The 21,729-nt window shown below is 38.0% G+C and overlaps 1 protein-coding gene across 1 annotated transcript; it reads left to right on the top strand.

Annotated features, from left to right (window-relative positions):
- Positions 1–1,854: 1,854 nt before the first annotated feature.
- On the top strand, positions 1,855–19,805 carry NMBR (neuromedin B receptor). Its single transcript, XM_059699604.1, has 3 exons — positions 1,855–2,414; positions 16,170–16,518; positions 18,935–19,805. The coding sequence occupies exons 1-3, from the start codon at positions 1,993–1,995 to the stop codon at positions 19,334–19,336; spliced, it is 1,173 nt and encodes a 390-aa protein (XP_059555587.1). The 5' UTR covers positions 1,855–1,992; the 3' UTR covers positions 19,337–19,805.
- Positions 19,806–21,729: the final 1,924 nt, after the last annotated feature.

Below are 21,729 nucleotides of genomic sequence, written 5' to 3'. Positions count from 1 at the left end.
TGGAGTCAAGACAGTCTCTTCAATAAATGGTGTTGGGAAAATTGGACAGATACATGCAAAAAAATGAAACTAGACCACCAACTTACACCACACACAAAAATAAACTCAAAATGGATAAAGGACTTAAACATAAGACGGGAAACCATAAAAACACTAGAGGAATCCGCAGGCAGTGAAATCACAGACATATGCCAAAGCAATTTCTTCACTGATACTGCTCCTAGGGCAATGGAAACTAAAGAGAAAATAAACAAATGGGACTACATCAAAATAAAAAGCTTTTGCACAGCAAAGGAAACCGTCAACAAAACAACAAGAAAGCCCACTGCATGGGAGAACATATTTGCTAATGTTATCACTGATAAGGGTTTAATCTCCAGCATTTACAGGGAACTCATACAACTTAATAAAAGGAAGATAAACAATCCAATCAAAAAATGGGCAAAGGACCTAAATAGACACCTTTCAAAAGAGGACATTCAGAAAGCCAAGAGACATATGAAAACATGCTCAAAGTCACTAATCATCCGAGAGATGCAAATCAAAACAACAATGAGGTATCATCTCACACCTGTCAGACTGGCTATCATTAACAAATCAACAAACAACAAGTGTTGGAGAGGATGTGGAGAAAAAGGAACCCTTTTGCACTGCTGGTGGGTATGCAGACTGGTACAGCCACTGTGGAGAACAGTATGGAGTTTCCTCAAAAAACTAAAAATGGAACTCCCATTTGACCCAGTGATCCCACTTCTAGGAATATATCCCAAGAAGCTAGAAACACCAATCAGAAAGGATATATGCACCCATATGTTCATAGCAGCACAATTCACCATAGCTAAGATTTGGAAACAGCCTAAGTGCCCATCAGCAGATAAGTGGATTAGAAAACTGTGGTACATATACACAATGGATTACTACGCTGTGGTAAAAAAAAGAAGGAGTTCTTACCATTTGCAACAGCATGGATGGAACTGGAGAGCATTATGCTAAGTGAAATAAGCCAGTCAGAGAAAGATACATACCACATGATCTCACTCATTTGTGGAATATAGTGAACAACATAGGCTGATGAACAGGGATAGATCCAGAGACAGAGAAGCAGCGATAAGACTGTCAAACCTGAGGGAAAGTAGAAGAGGGTGGGGGTAAGGGGGAGAGATCAACCAAAGGACTTGTATGCATGCATATAAGCCCAACCAATGGACACAGACACCAGGGGGGTGAGGGCATGAGTGGGTGTGTGTGTGGGGGGTGGGTGGGGGGGGTTATGGGGAGAATGAGGTCACATATGTAATACCTTAATCAATAAAGAAATTAAAGATTGAAAAAAAAAGAAAAAGTGGGGAGAGAATTCCATTCATTTACTTCATCCTTTGTCACTCACTCTCTTCTCTAAATTCATTGTTACAGCATCAGACACTTGCCAGCCTCCCAAATCCTTAGAGGTTCACAAACTTCTGGCTGGGGCTCCTCCAGCTCCGAGGCTGGTATTGATGGATGGGTGTAGGGACACACTGTGAGACAGAGAGCTCCCAGATCCCCTCCAATCCCACACAATGCAACAGGAGCTGCGAAAACAGGAGCGAAGCCGTGGGGTGAGCAGAGTACCAGCCGCCCCACGCTAGTTCCCAGTGATTCAGCCGCGGTTCGCTGGACAGCGACAGGATGACTTCCGCCCCTCCCACAGACCCCGCAGGCAGGTACTTTTAGTAATCCCAGAGGGACGCATCTCTGTTCACTAAAGAGCCTTTCTCCCGTGGAGACTGAAACAAAGACGCAAATTGCTTTGCATTTTTTTTTTTTAAATTCGGAGCCAATGTGCCTCTTCTAGAAGCGCAGGAACGTGTGGACAGATTTCTCACACGCCCGTCCCCTCCGGGACGCGCAGTGTGACGCGTTCCCCACAGGCAGTAAACTTGTCACGGAAATCCACTTTTCAGGGCACCTGCGCGCACGAAGACTCCAGCGCGCGCACCTGCAAAGAAGACCATGCCCCCCAAGTCTCTTTGCAACCTCTCCCAGCCCGCCGGCCAGAATCAGAGCGGGTTCTTTCCCGGGTTGTTGGACGGGGATTTCCTGCCCGCCTCCCCGGGGACCACCGCGGAGCTGGTGATCCGCTGCGTGATCCCGTCCCTCTACCTGTTCATCATCACGGTGGGCTTGCTGGGCAACATCGTGCTGGTGAAGATCTTCATCACCAACAGCGCCATGAGGAGCGCCCCCAACATCTTCATCTCCAACCTGGTCGCCGGGGACGTGCTGCTGCTGCTCACCTGCGTCCCGGTGGATGCCTCGCGCTACTTCTTTGACGAGTGGATGTTCGGGAAGGTGGGCTGCAAACTGATCCCAGTCATCCAGCTCACCTCCGTGGGGGTGTCCGTGTTCACGCTCACCGCCCTCAGCGCCGACAGGTAAGGGAACAGGTATCCGTGGGGCGGCCTAAAAAGTGGTGGAGGAGGGCGGGGAGTGCACCCGGGAAGGAGAGAGTGGGGCAGAAAGGAAAGGCTGGGAGGAGGAGAGGGAGAGTGTGTATCTGGGAATTAGAGTAAAAGAAGGTAAAGACGACTGAGATGTGAAGCTTGAAAAAATAGGAAAAGTATTACTTTTAAAAGAACTAAAATTGCATTAGTTTGAAAGTAGCTTTAAAATTGCATATCCTAGTCTTCCTCTTCCCTTCCACACACTTTGGGAGTTTTTATTCTATTTCACAGAACAGCTATAGAATACATGGGCAATAGTGTAGCTCCCTATTGTTTTTTAACCTTACAAGTTTTTCAGCAACTATGGCTTTACTATGGTTTTATTGGTTTTTAGAGAGAGAGGAATGGAGAGGGATAGAGAGAGAGAAACATCAATTGGCTGCCTCATGCATGCCCCCACTGGGGACCCAGCTGAAACCCAAACTTGGGCATGTGCCCTGATCAGGAATCAAACCAGTGACCTCTTGGTTCATGGGTCCATGCTCAACTACTGAGCCACACTGGCTGGGCCAATGTAGCTATCTTGTATAGGTTTTCTCTGTGTGCTTAAAAACTTAGACGTGCAGTTTTCTTATTTGGTAGCTTAACAACCTGATTAGTAAGAATGTCTTCCTTAATATTAGGGAAATGCTTGATTTTGACTTTTTTCCAAATAAGGAGAAACATCATTTACACTTAACAACTAAATTATACTATTTACTTGAAGCACAAACAACTAGAATAGTAACTGTTCTTCTGACAGATGACTAACATTTTGTTTGTTTTAATACCTCTAGTCAAATGATATGTTTGTGTTTTCATGAACAGGCAGGTACCAAATACTTGTATTTTAAAACAGTATTGTAAAAATATATCTTTGGCATCAAATCTGCTTTTCACATATTTTAAGGGTGGGAAGTGTCCATTACTCTACCTTGCAGATCAACTAGTCCAACTGGACCATTTTCCAGGTAAGGATGTTGAGGCACAAGGAATGTATAGTAATTTCCTGGGCAGAGCTGGGAGGAGAACCCAGGCCTGCTGGACCTGGGTCCAGTGCTGCTACTGGAGGTTCTCTATAACCATGCTTTTGGGCATTTATACAGAAGGGATGAGCTGGATGGGAGTGGGGGCAAAACTGGGCATGTCCAAATGTGGAGTGATGTTCAAGTGGGCATCTTTGCATGAAACTATAGTCCAATTCCCTTGGGGATGGAGTGTTGACTTAAGCTATTTAGATAAACTATTTAACTCTGATGATTAAGGTGGTGTTCATCCTCCTCTTTAATTTACATATTAGGCTACTAATGAAAAGTAAATGCATCTAAATTTTCTGGTATTTGCAATAATACCCTTACATTACTTTGGTTTTAGGAGCTAATGTCAATTAAAGGAAGAAAATATTCAGTGGCGATTTGAGAGCTATTGTCTTTTTAAACTGAATACTTTTGGTTGGCTTTTTGATTTGTGTAATATTTTCTCTAAAACCATATTTCTATGAAGATATGTGCCTTCGGATAAATTATCCATCTCATTTTGATTGACATGATTTCTATTATCTTTTTTTTTTTGGAGTTTTCTTTGGATTCCATAATTAAAATGTGACTTTTTATTTTAACTACCATTCTTTAGGGAACCCATTTTAAATAGAAAATTTGAAGAAATACTAGGTAAGGATGGAGATAAAACTTAACAATTATTATTGCAATAGTTAAAATTACGATCATTATGCCTTCATTTTTAAAGGTAATATTTGGAACAAGATCAAGGGCTTAAATTTATTTCACACCATTTTTCTCTCTTGTCATGAAGACACGCAGATAAATTGGCCCTGACAAAGGTCAGAGAAAATGCTATTCCTCACACATTTATTGACTTTCAGTTTGTTATGTGAATCATGTACTCTGTGAGAAAAGCATGGATCCTTTAATAATAATGATAAAGAAAAGTGGGTTGTCTCTTCTCCTGCGTCCAGAAGCTACTCTTGCCTCTCAGAGTGTTTTGGAAATATAAATTGAGGGACTGAAATCACTGGTGGTGAAATCGCACGCTACATTCCAAAAAGTCACGCGAATGGCTTGGAAGTGTTTTGTTTTATGTTGTGTGCACGTCTGTTGTTCCTCCAGAACATAGTAATGTAGGTGTTGATTTGTACCTGATCTCTTCATACTTTATCTCTCCAAACATTTTTAATTTCTTGTGGATTTGGAAATAAGAATAAGATGAATTGCACACAGCACTGTGCTAAGTGTTTTTGTGTGAGTGTGTTATCCTCACAATACCATGAAGTGGGTACTATCATCATTACCATTTTAAAGTAAGGAAAATAAAGGCTTGAAAATAAGCAACATCTTCCCGATCTCACAGTGAAGCTAGTATTTGAAACCAGTTCAAAGCCTGCAGTCTTCACTATTAAGCACATTACTACATTTCCTTCAGGAATAAGAAATTACTAATTTTTTTTCTATTTAATGACAGACTAAAAAATTACATTTAAAACATAGCACCAAGATTTAAAAAAATGCCAAAACTTATTCATTAGATTCAATAGAATGGAAAAAAATATAATAAATGTAACTGCCAAATACAAAAACACACCCTGAATTCAAAATTAAGTAGTAATTGCAGCAATAGGAACACTTTAAAAAAGCCATTATTAGAGTTTTTAAACAACAAATGCAGTTGTTTGCTAAACCAAACTAAATATTTTATCCTCATGAGATGGCTTAAATAAAAGGAGAAAAAAAAACAGACAGATAATTAGATTTTAGCAAGCATATCCCAATATGAAGTGGAAAGTTAATTATATGTCATTGATGACAGTATCACCAAATAGCAGAGACTGAAATAAAAAATAAATATTTATGAATCTACTTTGAGGCCTAAATCACCTTGTTTGATGTGGGTGGTATGGATAACACTGTGTGGTAGTTCTGGTTATTAATCTTTGACTTCCCAAATTCTTTTGAGGAGTTTCAGCTGATTCATCCTTAGGAAAGATTGTTGTGCCCACTGGAATGTTCCTCAGAGACACTGCATAACCAGAAGGGGAGGAAAGGCTGTGCATAATCTGAAATGGTGATAGTGGTGTTACCAGTTTACTTTTAACTTTTATGTTGAAGAATTTTTTGTTAGTATATAAAAAATATACTTCTTTTGCTTGCTTGCATTAAATAGCTAATTAAAAGTATTTGCATATTCTGCATTGTGTCATTTTTACACACACACACACACACACACACACACACACACACACACACACTTTCTCCCCTCTCCCACTGTTGAGACTTGTGTGCTATGTTACTAGGTAGGGGGAACCCCATAAGCCACACTTTGCTTGTGATTGACATGACAGAAATCTTCTTCACGACCTCTTACAGTAGCTGTATTCTAAACTCGGGATATCTTTCTTGAACTCTTAAAGACATTTTGGCCTCCAAAATCCCATATTTAAAATGGAAGTAACTTTTAAGAATGAGTTCTCCTTTTTCCTTTATAGCAAAAAAATTCCTACAGACTTCTAGTTCTAAAGTATAAACTTTATTATTTTGTGTACTTACAAATGTAAAACTAGAAACAAATTTCTTATGCTGTTTTTTAATATAAATGTTAACTAAAATTCATTTATAAATTTAATTCTAAAATTCTATAAGACAATAAAAATGAAATTAATATTAATTTAATCTATCAGGTTATGTTGTTTTTCTGATACTCTATAACCAATGTTGGATTGAATACAAAAATAATGTTGCATCTAATCAGACTAAAGTGCTAATGTATTATTTCAAGCCTTTGTTTGATAGTTAGGATAAACATATTTAATTCCATAACTGAACTCATGCTCTTAGGTATGAACCCTTGAGTCATTAACATTATTTGCATTTATATCAGTGCAAACATATATTTCCTTTCCTATAATTATTTGTTATAATGTTGAAACAGATCAAACGTGGGCCCTCTGTCTAACATTCCGGAGGCCTTGGGAAGCTTATCAGTCTTTGTCCAGTGGTGAAAGGGAGTGCCTTTATCTGTTTGCTGGTTTCTCACCAAAGCTCCTCACAGAAGCTCAGGTGTTGACTGAATAGCTGGCTTTTGTTTTGTTTTTTGGTGCATAGCCTGGGGCAGTATGCTGAGATTGGCTCAGAGTGTGCTTCTAAAGCTCTTTTGAGAAGTTTGGGCTGACCATACATACCTAAGGCAGTAATCCACACTCACCTACCAATAACCCAAGTTTCCAAAGTGATTGTTATCAGAGAAAAAAGTGCCTCCTCTTCTCCCGTTGCTAGTGGGAGGTGGGTTCTTGGAGTACCACTGTAAGAAGCATTTCCAGAGGCCCCATGGGAGAATGAGATATGGTAGAAAGCTTTATTTTCAGGGAATTATACCTCATTTCCCTTAGTCCAGTCATAGAAATGTAGCTCGAGTTTCAGTAAAGCTAACAGCAAAACTGTTGTTTCCTTTCCATATTGGAGCTGGGTCCACACACAATGCAAGGGAGCAGGAGCAAAAGAGCCTCACAAACCAGGAGTCAAGCGCAATACACAAGGGGCACTAAGAAAGAGGCCTCCTTTGTGTAGGGGTGTATCCCAGATCTTCATGGACTTGCAGTGGCCATGCCCATCTGGCCAATGACCTCTGCTCGCAGGTGTGACTGACAGACCTCAGCTTCCCTAGTCATCCAAACTTTACTGGACAGGCAGCTATCTTTCCTTTATCCAGTCCCCTCCTTTCCCCCAGTGTTTTGCAGGGAACATGCCTTCCCTGTCTCAATGGTGGGAGAGGGTTATTTCCCTTTGCTCTTTTCCTGTTATTAATAACTAGGTAATTACAAGGGTATCATGATAACTTACTTATTTTCAACTTGTTTCAAAAGAAGTTAAGGCATCTAAAAGATAAAGGTACAACTATAGTACAATGAGTATAAAAAAGGGAGGAAAACCACGTATAGGGAAATGAAAGTTGAAAAACAGAAAGTGATCCATACTTTCACGCAATGTGAGTCCTACGGTACATTTGTCTGAGAGCTTTCTAGCTGCCAATTCAAAAGGAAAATTTGTTTTGCACAACAAGTGCCCAGTTGTTGTTTTTGCATGACCATAGAAACAGGATGAATTGTAATCTGCACTTAATTTATTAGTTAATTTGAATTTATATGGTTTCTCATTAGATATAAGCTGTTATTTTTGCCTCCAATAATCAGATATATTTTATTCATTAGTCTCAAATACTTCTAGCTTATTTTCTTTTCCCTTCTAATTCACACATTAAATTAGGTGCTGTATAGTCCTTATAACACACTATTGATATTATTTATATATTGCTATCTAGGTTTTAAAGATTATTCATCCACCTTGATCGAAAACCTTTGGGACACACTATATAAATACAGAGAGAATGCACCAGCCTGGGGCTTATGGCATCAGGGTGCTTGTTCTGACTCTATTATGTCCAAATGTTTAAGTTGGAGAAAATGATAAAATGGCACTAAAGACATGCCCACAAATAAGTATTTTATTTATTTGCAAAATAAAAATAATGTCTTCAACTGTTGAGCTAAGGGTCCTAAGATGGGACCCTGTTACCTCCTCTCTGAGTATTGAGCAAACAGTGACGCAAAGAGAACAAGGGACACTGATAACTGGTGAGGCAACCATATGCTCAGCCCAGTGCTCCAGGGCTTGCCACCACATTTCAGACAAGTCTCTCACTTAATAACTTATGCTGGCTCTATTTGTACACTTCTCAGTGGGAAAAATGACCCTCTAAGATGTCCCTCTCAGTCTTTTGCTGGTAGTAATGCATTTGACATCTGTTCTGGCTGAGCCATAAAGTCAGACAGTCAAGTTCAACATTTTCCTTCTTGTTAGTTGTCACCGGCAGTACAGTTCCTATTGGTGTTTTTCAAAACCCAAAATAACTTACCTTGGTCCTTTCAAATGCAGATTTCTTAGGAGGACTCACCAATTTCCAAGGTCTTGTGTAGGTTGTAGATCATAGTGTATGTAACCAGATTACTTTCAGCTCTTTGGAGAACCTGACCCACATCCCCAATTCACTGACAATCTGGTATTTCCAAAGTTTATTAATTTTCTGTACCAAAGGACCCATGTCTTCATTAGACATCCTTTTATTTTTAATTTATTTTTAATTGTTGTTAATCCTCACCCAGAGAATAATTTTCCACTGATTTTTAGAGAGAGTGGAAGGGAGAGGGAGAGACAGCGAGAAACATTGATGTGAGAGAGACACATTGATTGGTTGCCTCCTGCACACACCCCAACTAGGGCCAGGGAACCTGCAAACAAGGTACTTACCCTTGACTGGAATCAAAACCAGGACCCTTTAGTCCATGGGCCAACCCTCTATCCACTGAGCCAAACTGGCTAGGGCAACTTCCATTTATTTTTTATTGTTTGTTGTTCTTTGTTTCTTTATTATCATTTGTTTCCATATGATCAAGGTTATTTTCATTTTTATGCTCCAAAGTGATGATCCAACTTAATTCTGCTTGCTTCTAACTTAATGAGCTATCTTAACTTATTGTTTTAATTATTGATATAAAATATTTAATGTTATTAGTCCATACGCAACTCCTTATGAACACTACTGATTTATTAAGGCTCTTGGTAGTATCTTCTATTTCCAGTTACTCCTGGTCTCATGGGGAGGAGAAATAAACACTAAGCCTTCACTTCTCCCTAGCTCTTCCCTTGACTCCCTTGAGTTTTAATTTTTTTTCTTGTCCAGATTTTCATTAAGAATCTTTTGAAACTTTCAATGTAGACCTCCTACATCACACTTACTATTTGTGAAATTTTGGAGGGAATATTTAAAAAATTAAAATTTTATTAAATGTGGTTGACTTCAAATTGATTTTTGAAAAAGAACCACATTTTAAGAGAGAATGAAACGTTTACCATCTCATTTGGAACCAGATTTAGATTATGAAAGTACAACCTACAAATGTTTATAAACATATATATAGAATCTATGAAAATGCAGTTTTAAGAGATGAATAAAAGAATATGAAACTACTTGCTGATACTGTTGAGGCTTAGTTTCTCTACTATAAACATGATCCATTAAGAAAGCATACTTACAGATATAAGTTAAGTCTTTGCAGTTAAAAATACCATTGACTTTATGAAGATAGCAGATGAAATGTCTAAAAATTGGTAGATAAAGCATTTAATGCTTCAGTTGTATTCTCTGTAATATGCTATAGTTGAAAAGATATCAAATCTATAATCACAACATGTGAGTGAATTCCGAGTTTTATGCTTCTGGCTCTGTAATCATTTAAGCATCATGTAATCCCTTAGTCTTGATAAGCTTTTCTGTAAAATGAGCTCACTAATCTGTTTAGCAGCACAGGACTATTTTAGCAAGGGAAATAATGTGAAGGCATTTTTAAGCTGTGGGTTGCTGTGTAACTACTTCCATGTCACCTATGAGTCAAGACGACAAATGACTCACTAATTCAAATCAGTATTTATTCACACATGCAGTTAATTATCAGAAAATAGGCACTGAAGTGGAGAGCAAAATGGTTCTCTTGTACAATTAATGATGATAATCTCTTCAGCATCTATAGCCTTTCCTCAATTCCTTTATAATCATAGACTGGCTAGTTCCAATCATTGCCTTCATCAACATAAGTTGTCATTATCATTCTCTTTCTTATCAAACATTTGTGTCATTTAAGTCACACATTTTAACGAATTAAGAACAAAGTGATTTTTCCCCCTGGTAAAGAACAATTAGAATCGCTGACCTCTCTGTAATGAGAAAGGTATTTCTCATCTTTTCCTAAGTGACATCCATATATTACATTATTTTTAATATGTTATTTATAATTTTAGCCATTCTATTGTACAAATATGCTTTAGATATTTTTAAATCATAAATTTAGTAATTTCGTTCAGAATAGGTATTATTGCTAAAAGTTATCAATACTCTTAAAACATGATATGACACACTATGAAGGCATCTAATTCTCAAACACTGAACTTCTGCTGGGTTTCTGCTCCTCACAGATGCTGAATGTGTATGCATTACAGGGAGCCTGTGGAGAGATGCTCACTGCCACAGTCAGTCTTCCGGAGAGGTGGTTTCTAAACTTGGTTTATAGTGAGAATCACTTGAAAATCTTATAAAATGCAGAATTTCTCCATTTGCAGGCTAGAGACTCTGTGCTAATGTTGTAATGTACCCCATGAATCGCACAAAGGACGCCCCAAGAAGTCAAATTAAGGAATCATTTATTCAAAAGCCGGTGGCTACAAGGGGGCATTAGCTCTCCAAATCTCGTAGCCCCGAGTGACTACAGTAGTGAGCTTATAAAGGTAAAAACCACATCCTGCTAGACGTTGGAATGTGGGGCTATCTTGTGAAAGCAGATTGGACAGAAGCAGAATTGACCAAAGTTAATAATCTCTAAAGGTCATCCCTGCAGTCTCAGTTCCTGGAGCCACTGAGTCAATGGGAAGCAGTCTTTTGTGGTTCTGGTTCTCAGGCACAGAAGAATAACCTCTGTGATGTGGGCTGGCAACACAATGGGGTGATTTATGTGAGTTTCCAGGTCTCAATCTGGAAACTGAGGTAAACACCCTATTGTTAAAGCAAGGAAGTGTGTATAGAAGGCAGGATAGCAGGGTTAAAATTTAAACAACAGTTTTTACCTGGGATGAATGTTACTACACTGCATTGCTTCACTAGTAAGTCTGGGAGGAAATGTAGTAATGCTCTATTTTCAGTGCTCTTGGTGGTTCTGGAGATTGATACAGCTTGGGCATCAGTAGACTAGACTGTTCCCATTTCTCACTTCCATACTCACAGCAACCTAATAGCCAGCAACTACCACCCCACTCTACCAAAACTGCTCTTAATAAAATCATCTCCTTGTTGCCCTGTTTCTACATAAGTTCAGTAAAGATTCATTGAGAATCTACTATGGGTCAGACACTGTGTTACACATTACAGATAACAGCAGAGAGCAGGATACAGGCTCTGGTTTCAAGAAGATTTTTGTCTACTTTTAGAGTATTTGACACAGAGGCCTACACTGCTTTTTGAAAGTCTTTTTTTAAAAAAATATATTTTTATTTATTTCAGAGAGGAAGGGAGAGGGAGAGAGATACAAACATCAATAAGAAGAAAGAATCATTGATCAGCTGCCTCCTGCACGCCCTGCCATGGGGGATCAAGCCCACAACCTGGGCATGCCCTGACTGGAAATCTAACGGTGACCTCTTGCTTCATAGGTCAGCACTCAACCACTAAGCCACGCTGGCTGGTCCTTTTTGAAATTCTTTCTTTTGCTTCCATGAAATCCTCTACTTGTCAGATAGTTCACCTTGGACTTTGTTAGTCTCTGATAAATAAGTTTGGTATAAAAAAAGAAACTATGGGTGGTATAACTAGAAAGCTTTGCAGACATTTATAGATGGAGATTTTTAGATGTCTTTGTAACTTTACTAGTATATGAGCTAAAATGATCTAATTTTCATTATATATTGTGTAATATGATTTAATTTAATTACCTCTTTAGATTCAATTAAGAATGTATACAAATATAATAAGCAATTTTCAAAACAGGCATCGATAAAGAAGCATATATATTTACTGATATTTAATATGTGAATGATGATTATGTCATCTTTATATGAATTTTGATTGATTAGTTTCCAGTTTTCAGTTAAAGATATCTTTCTAAGACTATCTTCATGAAAAAACACATGTACATTTTATGCATACTATTATGCTACTAAATTCAATCAGAGAGAATACTGAGGGACTATTTCATTCCTACATTTTCATAAATATTTACAGGAAGTGTGATTAAATATGTTCATATTAATTTGCACTATGTGTTTTTACTTTAAAAAATGCACATAAAGTATTGGTTAGTGTATAACATTATTTGACAGTTATAAGCTCTGGTTTAGTAGTAATAATGACCCTTCAGTAATCTGTGTTTTCAACTATAATTTCTGGCTTTATAAAATTTGGAATATTCTTTTTTGTTGTTGTTAATCCTCACCTGAGGTATTTTTTCTATTGATTTTTTTATTATTATTAGAGAGAGAATGGAGCGTGGGGGGGGGGGAGACACAGAGAGAAAAACATCAAAAACATAAATGTGAGAGAGACACCATGACTGGTTGCCTCTCAAACACAACCTGATGGGCCCTTGACCAGAATTATACCTGGGAAACTTCAGCCCACAGGTTGAAGTTCTAACCACTGAGCAAACCAGCGAGGGCAATATCCTTTTTGATCAAATGTGTATCATTTAGTAGAAGATCCATGGGATCTATTTTCCCTTTCCTGCAGGAGGTGGCTAAGAATCATCCTATTGAAAACGTGTGTCCTGACTCCCACTAGGTACTCCTTCTCCACCAAAAACTCTGGATGTGTTGCTAGCTTTACCATGACAATCTTATCAGGAAGGGAGAGTCAATACTTTTATTCCTATTTGAACTTTCCCATCATCCTTAATGATTGTAGTGCTTCAGCAAATGTGCTTTGCTACGGGGTAGAGGTGAGAGTAGGGAAGTGACCTTTTCCTCCCTTTTATCATGAAAGCGCTACCTGTTTTGGCTCAGTGGATAGAGTGTTGGCCTGCGGACAGAAGGGCCCTGGGTTCAATTCTGGTCAAGGACACATACCTCAGTTGCAGACTCCTCTCTTTTAAAATCATGTGTTTCTATCACATCTATGTTTCCTCTCTCTTCCACTCTCCCTAAATATCAATGGAAAATATCCTAGGGTGAGGGGTGAGGATTAACAATAACAACAAAAAAACCATATAAAGGAAAATTCAGAATATTCTTTATTCTTTCTAACAATCTAAAAAGAAAGTCTAGTTAACTAGTCTATTTGTAGTGATCAACAGCACCCGCCTCCCCCCCATATTTCTGTCTTTCCCTATTGTTCCACGTACAAAAGAATTTTAATCAGACTTTTCTTACTTTGATCTTAAATATGAAATGTCAGGCAATAAATATTTAACTTTTCAGGAATGGTTCTAGAATAAAGAAACCAAATAACAACAAAACAAACTTGAAACTATTCTAGAAGGAAAAGAAAATGAAACATTTTCTATATTATTTCCATAGCCATATAATAACGGGAAGACTAGAAAGAACTTCTAGAATTTGGGCTATAAGGGGTCAATGGGAGAAAAAAAAGGAGACATATGTAATACTTTCAACAATAAAAATTAAAAAATTAAAAATATAATAAACAATCTAGAAGAAAGGAAGTAAGCCAAAGCTAATAATATAGCTTAGAAAATAAAACCCCAAAGAAGATAGAGATGAGTTTGATAGAGTAAAAAATTAAGAAAGACGAATAATTGAGATTCAATCACCGGGACTCCAGGAAGTTGATGAAATGGCATTTAGAAAAGGATTAAATTCAGGTTAATGGAAAATCATACAAATGAAAAAAATTATTAAGTAGCAACTCTAGGAAAATCAGACATGCATATAAGAAAGAGAATGTCATAATATACTACTTAACTAGGCAGTGAGTGATATTTGTTTAGTCATAATAATCTATTGACCATTTTACTAGTATAAACAATATAACTTACTAAATCAGGAAGCTGGAAATGGGGGAAATAGAGGTTGCAGGGAGAAAATCTTAAATTACCACAATGGGATATCAAGAGCTAATATCTATAATATTTGATCCAGGAGACAGTGGCAGAATTATATTTCAAATATACATGGAATGATGTGAAATTTGTTTTAACATAGGAGCCAGGTCTGAGATGTTTGTTACAAGGGACTTCTTTTTCTTTATAGTACTCTTAGCACTCTCTGAGTTTAAAAACAAGCAAATAAACCTCTTTGAATGTTATCAATCTGATAAAAAATTTAAACAGCAGAAAAAATAGCTCATTCTAGTTACTGATTGTAATTAAGTTTCTTAAGAAGAATGTACAAGTAAACAGAATAGTAATCAAGATGCTATGTGTGAAGTGTGGGCAAAATGCATGACTCATGCTATTTTACTTAATTTGGTGTTGAGGCCCTTTGCTGTTGTTCTACTTTAACTTCTATGCTTCCTATTTCACATGGGAAGATCCTCCAGATCAAAATGCAAATGAGCTTCTTTCTATTGAGGGTCTGGGGATGACACTCGGATTCAAGCCCCAAAGGAGAAAGAGGCGTCCTCAGAGTGGGTTGAGGCTGAGGGTGCTCTTCCTCTCCTGGGGGAAATAGAAAGCATCCTCACAGAACCTGAAGGAAGCCTTAAATGGTTGTTATCCAGCTTGAAGTATTTTGAATTTTTAGAACATCAGACTAAATCAAATGTAAATAAGAAAAAGGCACAGGGTCATCACATGGTTAATATCTGCTAATTGCCAGGTACTCTATACATTTTTTTTCTAATCATAAAATTTTGAGGGAGATGTTTTTATCCCCACTCCATAGAGGAAAGGAAAAGACCTTAAGTGATTTTCCAGTGGTTATCAGAGATACAATAACACTGCAGATTTGTTTGACCAAAATCACTTTTATCTGTATCTTATTAACCATGTAGGTATACTCTAACCTAACATATCTTCAAAGACAAATATAAATAATTTGAGGTTTACATACAATTTTGGTTTGTTTGCATTATTATTGCCCTAATGTGCTAAGTTAGCTGCAGAGGGTTTGGATTGCTGAAGCCTTTATGTCCTGGAGTGGACCTTTTACCACTATGATGGTGGCAGGTGGGATGAGAGAGGACTTCATGAGGTCTCCATATTAAATAAACTTGAAAGATAGAATATTATTCCATTTCTCTCAGTCCTTATAACTGGATGATGGAAAAAAAATCCCCATTTAAATTAGTCTCTAAGATTTACTGATCCTATATAATAAAAGGCTAATATGCAAATTGACTGAACGGTGGTACGACTGGTCACTATGATGTGCACTGACCACCAGGGGGCAGATACTCAACGCAAGAGCTGCCCCCTGGTGGTCAATCCACTCCCACAGGAGGCGCATCGCTCAGCCAGAAGCCGGGCTTTTGGCTGGCAAGCTCAGCGGCGGTGGTGGGAGCCTCTCCCAACTCCGTGGCAGCGCTAAGGATGCCTCGGGGGATGTCCTACTGCCAGCTTAGGCGGACATCCCCTGAGGCAGCCGGACATCCCCCGAGGGGTCCCGAACTGTGAGAGGGTGCAGGCTGGACTGAGGCCTCCCCCGCCCCCCGCAGTGCACAATGTCGTGCACCAGGCCTCAAGTATCCTCAGAAAATAAGTGGGCGACTCAGGTTTATAAGCTAAAGAAGTGTATCAAGGTAGAGTTTAATAAATATTTTGTGGGCATTTTATGGTTACTGCATATTATAGCAATTATAGTAGCAATAGATTTTTCAAAAATAACAGTATTTAATTAAAAGCATTCAATAAATAATGACACTTATTGTGTAGATTTAGAAAAAAACTTGTGAAAGCAGTAAGCAAATTACTGCAATTTGGGAAATAAAAATTTCAGATGTTTTTCTCTGTCTTCTTGTCTTCGGTGCTAATAAGCAGTAGAATAAGCAGACAGAGATGCCAGGGATCTCAGTGCAAAACAGCTAGGGCATAATGGAGTTTGGCATCTCTCTCTTAGCAGGTAAGATTTCTTTTTCCTCCCTACCCCCCTCCCTCCTTTTTCACTTCCTTTCTTAAGAGTAATTTGTGGCATGTTGTCTTCCCAGGTACAAAGCCATTGTAAACCCCATGGACATCCAGACGTCAGGGGCGGTGCTGTGGACCTGTGTGAAGGCCGTGGGTATCTGGGTGGTCTCGGTGCTGCTGGCTGTTCCCGAAGCGGTGTTTTCGGAAGTGGTGCGCATTGATAGCTTGGATAACGGCAGCTTCGCAGCGTGCATACCCTACCCTCAGACTGATGAATTACATCCAAAGATTCATTCAGTGCTCATCTTCTTGGTGTATTTCCTCATACCCCTTGCTATTATTAGCGTTTATTATTATCATATTGCAAAGACCTTAATTAAAAGTGCACATAATCTTCCTGGAGAATACAATGAACATACCAAAAAACAGGTAAGCTCGGTGTGTGTGTGTGTGTGTGTGTGCGTTGGGGGTGCCCTGGTCGGCTGCAGTACTGCTATTTTGTGTTCAATTTCATGGGTTCTCAATACCAGGAGGGGTGATGACTGAGACAGAGGGCCCTGGGACATGCACTGGCCTGAACTGGAAGGGCATTGGGGGGGGGTCCTCTAATATGTGGCCATGTCCCAGCACTGAAAAGGCCCACTAAAGTCCTGCTACTGTGCCTTCTGGGCCTGCAACCATTAAAATGTAATGTCTCAGAAGAATGTTTTTACAGGCAAGTGTTTATGCAAAGAACCACACAATAATACAGAAAATTGTCACAGTTTAAGTGTACATTTATTTAGTTATTGTCTCCTTCCATTAGCCCGCTAAGGTAAGGATGACAGGAAGTCTGGGAGAGGGATGAATCAGGAAAGGGCCGTAGGACACAGCCTGGGGCTGGGGATGAGGGTTGGTAGGGTGCCACAGTGGGAGGCTCTGGACACAGGGCAGCAGAACAAGAGAATGATCAAAGGGAGGCTGGCGTTGAAGTCATACTTGGTCTAACTCAGCTTTATATATTTTCCTATGAAGATTGTACATTAATTTAAAAATTGCAACATGTACCTTACATACTCTTTCTTCCTTAAAGAATATGCAGATGGAACCCTAATATAAGGAAAACTTATGTTAATCCACAAAGAGATGGAAATACTGTACTTATGGGACAAAGTTTCAAATTGTGCATTTGTGCACTCCTAGCGAGGGCCTTCTTCCAAAGGCACAGGGAGGTTCTAGGTGACTGCTCCCTAATTTGAATGAAGACAAGTTGAATGGCAGATCATTAGAATTTGCAGGACTGTAGATGGAGACACAGGCTGGGGCTTCAGGCACTTCAGCAACAGCAGCGTCTCCTAAAGTTTTCTGGCTTGGAAGGTCGCCTCTATTTATTGATGACCATCAACATCAGAGATCCATGTCTGCTTCAAAGTCTTAAAAAAAATCACCAAGCATTAAAGCAATTGTTAGATAAATTAATAGATTTATTGTCTAAATATCTGGCATAATTGAAGCAACAATGTCCAGGTCATGTGCTTTTCCTTTTTATATAATTCTTTAATTCAGAGCCTGGGGAGCTGGTTTCTAGAGTTGGGTTCCTCTTACCCACCCCACGATCATTTTTTTCTTATTGGCCTTAGTTCTGCCTTGTTTTTGTAAATTTCCCTAGTGAGGTTTTAAAACTCAGGGTGGGTAATTGTGCTTGACATCTGTTGAGAAGTAATCTCAATGCCAACAGCCTGCCTGTGCTTTTGACCGCCCAAGTATAGATTGCCATGAAATTCTTGCACCCAAGCTCCACCTGCTAGGAAGGACACGGCTCAGTAACATAAATTTCACATTGACCCTCTTAATATTGCCGGGTTGCCTAAGATGCCCCAGGGAAACACCGGGAGTGCCACGTTCTGCTTTCTAAACTACACTCCTCTGCACTTGCCCCTTCCTTTGCTGTTGCCACTTATCCCCTATGCCAGACCTGTTTGATTCCTAAACATTTCCAGTCTCCTCTGGCATATTCTCGTTGACTACCATTAGTTTTAGCTCATGTTGCTTACTACTAATACCTTTTGATAAATTGTTTTCACTTCATGTTGGCTTATGTAAATATTTGAACAAATCAGGCAAATATCAGCTAACCTTGGACTCTAGAATATTAGAAAATGATATTTAGATTTAAAAAGATCAATGTCCAATATTTGAATTATATCTATTTATCACATTCCTGAAAACCTGCCTATAAAATAATAAACCCAGTATGTAAATTTTATGAAAATAAAGAAAACTATATATTTATTTTTAAAGGTAACTAACCCAATAATACTTATTGACAGTTATGTCAGGTGTTTTGGATTTATGAGTCTGGAATTAAATCCCGAGGTTTTAGTGTGTGCAGTAAGGGTTAAAAAAAGTTATACCTTATTTTAATAGATGTATTTTTCTTACCAAAATACCCTGATTTAAAAAATAAATTCTAAGGTTGACTATATTCTACGATTCATTAATCCAGTGGATTTAATACAGATAGAAGAAGTTTATAATTAAAATGAACAAAATAACTTTAAGCTAGAGGAAAGTATTTTAAAATAAGAGACTTTTTTTTTAAAGATCACAGTTTTCACATAAAGACATAGCCATTTCTTAATATTTTATTATCTAGTCTTGTATAAACTGTAAAATTTTATGAGTGGGAACAGTGTAGTGACCACCATAGGCTGTTGAAATCATCCCATTGTTGAGGAAAATAAAGAGTTTTGGTATTTTGGGTGTGTTGATGTGCTAATAAGCTTACCCCTATTATATCATGAGTTTTGGATGTGGCTGGCTCCCCTTTCATTTTAACCAATGGGCCTCTTCCCTGTACTTGCAGATGGAAACTCGGAAACGCCTGGCTAAAATTGTGCTGGTCTTCGTGGGCTGCTTTGCCTTCTGTTGGTTTCCAAATCACATCCTCTATATGTACAGATCTTTCAATTATAACAAGATTGATCCATCCCTGGGCCACATGATTGTCACTTTAGTAGCCCGGATTCTGAGCTTTTGCAATTCTTGTGTCAATCCATTTGCCCTGTATCTACTCAGTGAAAGCTTTAGGAGGCATTTCAATAGCCAGCTCTGTTGTGGGAGGAAGTCCTATCCAGAGAGATCAACCAGCTACTTAGTCAGCTCTTCTGCAGTGCGTATGACATCTCTGAAAAGCAATGCTAAGAACCCGGTGACCAATTCTGTTTTGCTAAATGGGCACAGCATGAAGCAGAAAATGGCACTGTAATTTTGGCCACGCAGCTTGCTACCTGGAAATAACTTACTTGTTTTATTTTTACTGAGCAGAGCAAAACTAAACAATTTTCTTTCTTAATATTTCTGAGTGAATTCATTAGACAATTTATGGTTGACTTAGAAAAGGCAAGACAAACATAGCTAACATTTTTCTCTGAAAAGAACTGTAAATTACATAAATATACACTGAGTGGCCAGATTATTATGTCCACCTGACGTTTGTAGGCAAATTAGCTATAATTTGGTGCGGAAGTTGCTAGAGGGCCAGATCATTACAAACATCTGAATAGCACAACATACCTAAGTATCATTGCTGATCAAGTTCATCCTATCATGTTGATGGCGTATCCCAATGGAGATGGCTTTTTCCAACAAGACAATGAGCTATGCCACGGTGCTCGTGTTGTGCAGGAGTGCTTTCAAGAACATGAGGGAGACTTTACCTTGCTTAGGTGGCCCCCACAATCACCAGATCTCAATACAATTGAGCATTTGTGGGACAAAGTTAAAAGAACCATCAGGCAGCTGGTTTCACAACCATCAAATCTCACAGAACTGGGCAGTGCTATTCATCAGGCATGGTGTCAGATTCCTTGCATCACCTTTTAACATCTCGTGGCGTCAATGCCAAGAAGAATCGCCACAGTATTGAAGGCAAAAGGTGGCCCAACGAAGTATTGATGAGGTGGTCATAATAATTTGGCCACTCAGTGTATATATATATATATATATACATATTGTTAACATTAAAAGGGATTCAAACACCAATTCTACATGAATATAAATAATCATTGCTTCAGGATTTAAGCTGTTGCTAGAGCCAATGCTAGTGTTATCTTAAATTTGTTTTATCTTGAAGCAGGAAGTAAACTTCTATATTGACTCAATGATTTAATGAGTCTAATATTCAAAGGTCTAATATTTGAAATACAAGTCATGTTTTTGGGTGAATTTTATTTATACTTAATGCATGTATGTATTTCCTTTGTTTGAATAAGATAATAGGAAATCCAAAGGTGGAGCTTAATCAGAAGCCAATATTTATTGTGATTTTTTGTGTGATAAACCATGATTTCTAGAAATAACCTATCTGTAACTTCTAGGTTTGCAGGTATTTATATTATAAATAGTAAAATAGAGGTCATCTGAATAAGATTTACATTATGAATGTAAAATAGGTATCATATGTTCCAAATGTAAAACTGTGACACAAAAATTGGCATGGCCTTTTTTGGATATATTGCTAAATCCCTGGATATTTGGATGATTCTGTATAGCTATGATAAGATTTGTGTAATTCTGGTGAGTTCATCCATCTACTCATCTTTTCTTGTAACAGCCACCTGACAAGGCAACTTTACTCTGCATGGCATCATAGCTTTGTCTGAATAAATGTCTTGGATTTCTTTTGCCAAAATAAAATTCTAAAGCTAACCCTTCTTAGTATGATCAATAACTCTAATATTTGAATTAATGTATTTCATACTATTTCTCTTTCCGAATTTGTTGAGTAGAAAGAAAACTTGGCTAGTATACTAAGCCATTCTGTAAACAACCCTAACCTACACTATTTAAGATATAAAATTCTCAATTGTATGCAGCAATGGGAAGAATAAACACATACAAATTGCCTATGATAGTTGATAATCATGAGAATGAATATTAATGAAATGTTTTCTGTGTTCTTAGCTTAATCCTAAAGCTTTACATGTACTATCATATAATCCTTAAAAAAACTCCTGAGGTGAAAAAGAGAAGGATCCAATATTGATAGTGTATGAAGTTACACAATTTGGAATGTCTCCATTACAAAGCACACACACACACACACACACACACACAATGTTGCAAATTTTACAAAAATACTTGATGATATGAACACATTTCAAGGGCTCTGAATTTAAGCTTAATAGACTTCATAGTAAATCCACTTCTGAAATATGTCTTGTTATTATCTTTATTTTTAAAATTAGGAAATTGAAGCTCAGATATTACAAAACTTAAAGAGAATTACGTAGCCATTGAAAGTTAGGATTTAAGACTGGTTACCACACTGTGGTGCCTGCACCCACTATTCCACCACCACTCAGTCGTGGCTTTCTTTTGTCTTGAATAGTTGTTCTCAATCATTGAGAAAGTTGTAGATCCACTCATCAGAAAGGTGCAAGATATTGCACACAAATTTTGTATTGACTCTGTCTGGGTATTATAAATTTTTAAGATTCATCCATTAAAATTTAAAAAATGAAGGCTAATCCTTGGCCAATGCAGAATCTTTTTTCTTGCTGATATTACATTGATGATAGAAATATACATATGAAAGACTGCAAGATATATACATTTTGCAAGACCCTTTTAGTTTCATATATATATATATGACACAAA

Source organism: Myotis daubentonii, chromosome 6 (assembly GCF_963259705.1).
Source record: "Myotis daubentonii chromosome 6, mMyoDau2.1, whole genome shotgun sequence".
Classification (NCBI taxonomy): domain Eukaryota; kingdom Metazoa; phylum Chordata; class Mammalia; order Chiroptera; family Vespertilionidae; genus Myotis; species Myotis daubentonii.
This window is presented reverse-complemented; position numbering and strand designations above follow the sequence as displayed.

Excerpts from the sequence above, each read along its gene's own strand:
- NMBR (XM_059699604.1), top strand. The coding sequence starts at position 1,993 with ATGCCCCCCAAGTCTCTTTGCAACCTCTCCCAGCCCGCCGGCCAGAAT. Across the intron at positions 2,415-16,169 it reads ACCGCCCTCAGCGCCGACAG|GTACAAAGCCATTGTAAACC; the intron begins GTAAGGGAACAG and ends TTGTCTTCCCAG. Across the intron at positions 16,519-18,934 it reads ATGAACATACCAAAAAACAG|ATGGAAACTCGGAAACGCCT; the intron begins GTAAGCTCGGTG and ends CTGTACTTGCAG.